This window comes from Adiantum capillus-veneris, chromosome 1, assembly GCF_014529385.1.
Source record: "Adiantum capillus-veneris isolate H3 chromosome 1, ASM1452938v2, whole genome shotgun sequence".
NCBI lineage: Eukaryota > Viridiplantae > Streptophyta > Polypodiopsida > Polypodiales > Pteridaceae > Adiantum > Adiantum capillus-veneris.
Window position 1 is genome coordinate 76846768 of NC_140931.1, and position 2735 is coordinate 76849502.

The window sequence follows — 2735 nt, forward strand, 5'->3', positions numbered from 1 at the left end:
AAAGGACACTATGCTACCTTCAGAGTTTCAACAACGCTACAAGAAATCTTTTTTTGAGGCAGATGGTCTGAGCAGGAGGAGGACAAAGCAGGCACTCGCTATTGTTGATCCCAATCTAGGCGATGAATGGTGGAGGTAAGAAAGTGTATTGTGGATCACTACGCTATGTCTAGTGCTGATTTGATTATATTTTCAGAACCCTGCAGACTATTGAATGGACTAACCGGCCCAAGTGGATTACTGAGGATATATTGTACGTTCTGGCATGTGCTGATCTGCCTCCTGAGAAGAAAACTTACATTCTTCGAGCAATGGCCTCTTCTGATCCTATAAATGTCAAAGTTTGGATATTCCATAGACAGGTATTATCGTTCCTTTTTTTTGCAGAATAAAAAATGACATGTTTCACTCAATGTAATTGAAATTATTCTCTATGTCCTTTATTGCAGCTGACCATGTCTCGTTCCGTGATTGGATGCGTGTGGAGGTTCTATGGAACACCATAGAGTGCGAAGCTCGTTTTCTATACAACAACATGAGAAATATCACATCCAAGCTTGGTCCAGGAGAGATGCTTGATTCCTTTCTAGAAGAAGCAAAGTTGACTCACAGAACTGAGGCGTTCCAATACGAGCTTGGAAAATTTAAATCTTCGGGAAGAGGTAGCCCTGACCTTAAGAAAGCACTCACAGGCGCCGGTCAAAGATGTCTTTGTAGGTTGGAATATTGCTCTTGGCACTTCTGTCATTGGGAGAGCTCAACGTGGAAAGAAGAAAATTGGTCTAACATCTTCTGATTTTGTAGGTGGTTGACCAGGCGTAACTTCAACATTAAAAGCTCTCGGACTCTATCTGACGTCTTGGATATCTCAAAGAAAGATACTATTTTCAACCGAGCGCAGTTGGCACGTAACTTCAACAAAACAGTTTATTACTCATGCCCTTGGTTTCTTGAGTATAAAGAGGGCAAATTTCCTGCCAGCGAAGAACTGCAGCATAAAAATGCTATCAAGGAGAGGGAGGAACGTGCACGGAGGGCTGTCCGGGTGGAGACGCCGAAAAAACCTACAAAAACCACTACAACTTCATCTGATAAAGTCGGCCAAGTATCGTATTCTAGAGTATGTTTTGATCTTGGAACGTTGCAAACGCATCATTTTGAAACTATGACTTCGCTAAGAGTTTTTTGTTGCAGACCGGGACTCCAAAAGACATAGGAAAGAAACCGTCCTCAAGCGAATTAAAGAAAATAAGTGAGTTGCAAATGTATGACAAAATCTGTAATTGAAAAGAATCTGAGAATCCTTTCTTTACAAGAACCGTTTTAATGATCTTTAATATAGAGCATGATGTGGTTGGGCCAAATGAAAAAGAGCTTAAAGAATTCTCCCAATCCTTGGAGCAATTGTTAGATCATCATGAGGGAGATCAACAGATGGTGGCGAGCGATGATCTAGGTTTTTGTAAGACCTTTTGGAGAATCTTAATGCTATCATCTTTTGAGTTGTATTTTGTTGACCAACTACTTTGTTTTGTTGGTTGTGTTCTTCAGTGTTCGACGAGCAGAATGTGTCTATCTCCTTCTTGGATACAAGCATGGAAGAAAATGAGATTGTTGGCTCCATGTTGGCTTGCATCGAAGGCCAAGTGAAAAAGGACGACCGTGTGTATGTCCGAGATGGGGTTTGGGTGGCTGTCTCAGTGTCCGCTTCATTCATGTTCTTGCCTCCAAATTGCCTCGTGCACGGTATCCCGTCGTCATCTACACAAGAATGGAATGACATGGACGTTTGTCAATTCGGCAAAGTTGCACGTCTGAGTTTTTAGACAGCAGATGACAATGGCATATTTGTTGTTGTTTGCATACCTATCCAACATCGAATGGTACATGATGTTGCAATAGCCGCAGGCTGGGAGCCAGCATACACTACAGTCACAATTTGCAAGACACCAGTATGCAAGGATGTTAATATGATTGTAAGATCACTTCTTCTTACCGTTTTCAAGAAAAACCAAGCCCCAATTGCTGAAGTGCTGAAACTCGATGAGGACACATGGCTGGATACAATCCAAGAGAGCGAATGGACCATGCAAGAAGATGGAACACCATTGAGAGGTACGTCCTTTTCTGTAATTGCTTTTACTGTGTAGCTTTCTTGCTTTCTCGACTTGTCTTCTATTCTCACAAGTCCTCTCGTCACAGGAGGAATGGAACGGGGGCATTGCTATCTATATCAAATGTTGAACATGTATACCAAGAAGGGAGATGTGGTAGTGCAATATGGAGGAGACACAGGTGTTCTTGCATTGCTTGGTAGCCATATGGGACGATACTTCACAATCATGGAGAGTAGTAAAACATTTTTGGATGAGCTTCCAAAAATTATGAAAGCACAGGCAGTGCGGTTAAGCAAAAGAAAAGCATTAGAACAATGACTATGGGATATGGACAAACACTAGTTGTCTACAATTATATTTGAGATGTACAATTTGAAAAGTTGTAATAACCTACCTAGTGGTTCACGACGGATTCATACTGTCGATTACATTCTATTTCTTGTTCATTTGTGACATTGTAATGCCTTTAAATGTGAATATGTGTTTGCCATTGCAAATATTGGAAGTTTTGTATGTAAAATGTTTTCTTCCTTCTTTGTATCATGATATTGTAATGTGAACCAATAATGTGTTGAACAAATACAGAAAAATGTAGTGGATTCCAGAGACACTGTATAA

At 40.7% G+C, this 2735-nt stretch overlaps 2 protein-coding genes across 2 annotated transcripts; both read left to right on the forward strand.

The window, feature by feature from the left end:
* Positions 1-311: 311 nt before the first annotated feature.
* Positions 312-1974, forward strand: LOC147465005 (uncharacterized). The gene is given in 6 exon segments (XM_086510710.1): positions 312-339; positions 342-362; positions 450-717; positions 805-1120; positions 1195-1252; positions 1343-1974. Coding segments are annotated over 6 exon segments (999 nt in total). The 3' UTR covers positions 1651-1974.
* Positions 1975-2087: 113 nt separating this feature from the next.
* LOC147465006 (uncharacterized) lies at positions 2088-2496 on the forward strand. Its single transcript, XM_086510718.1, has 2 exons — positions 2088-2115; positions 2203-2496. The coding sequence occupies exons 1-2, from the start codon at positions 2088-2090 to the stop codon at positions 2433-2435; spliced, it is 261 nt and encodes an 86-aa protein (XP_086366844.1). The 3' UTR covers positions 2436-2496.
* The last annotated feature ends 239 nt before the right edge of the window (positions 2497-2735 follow it).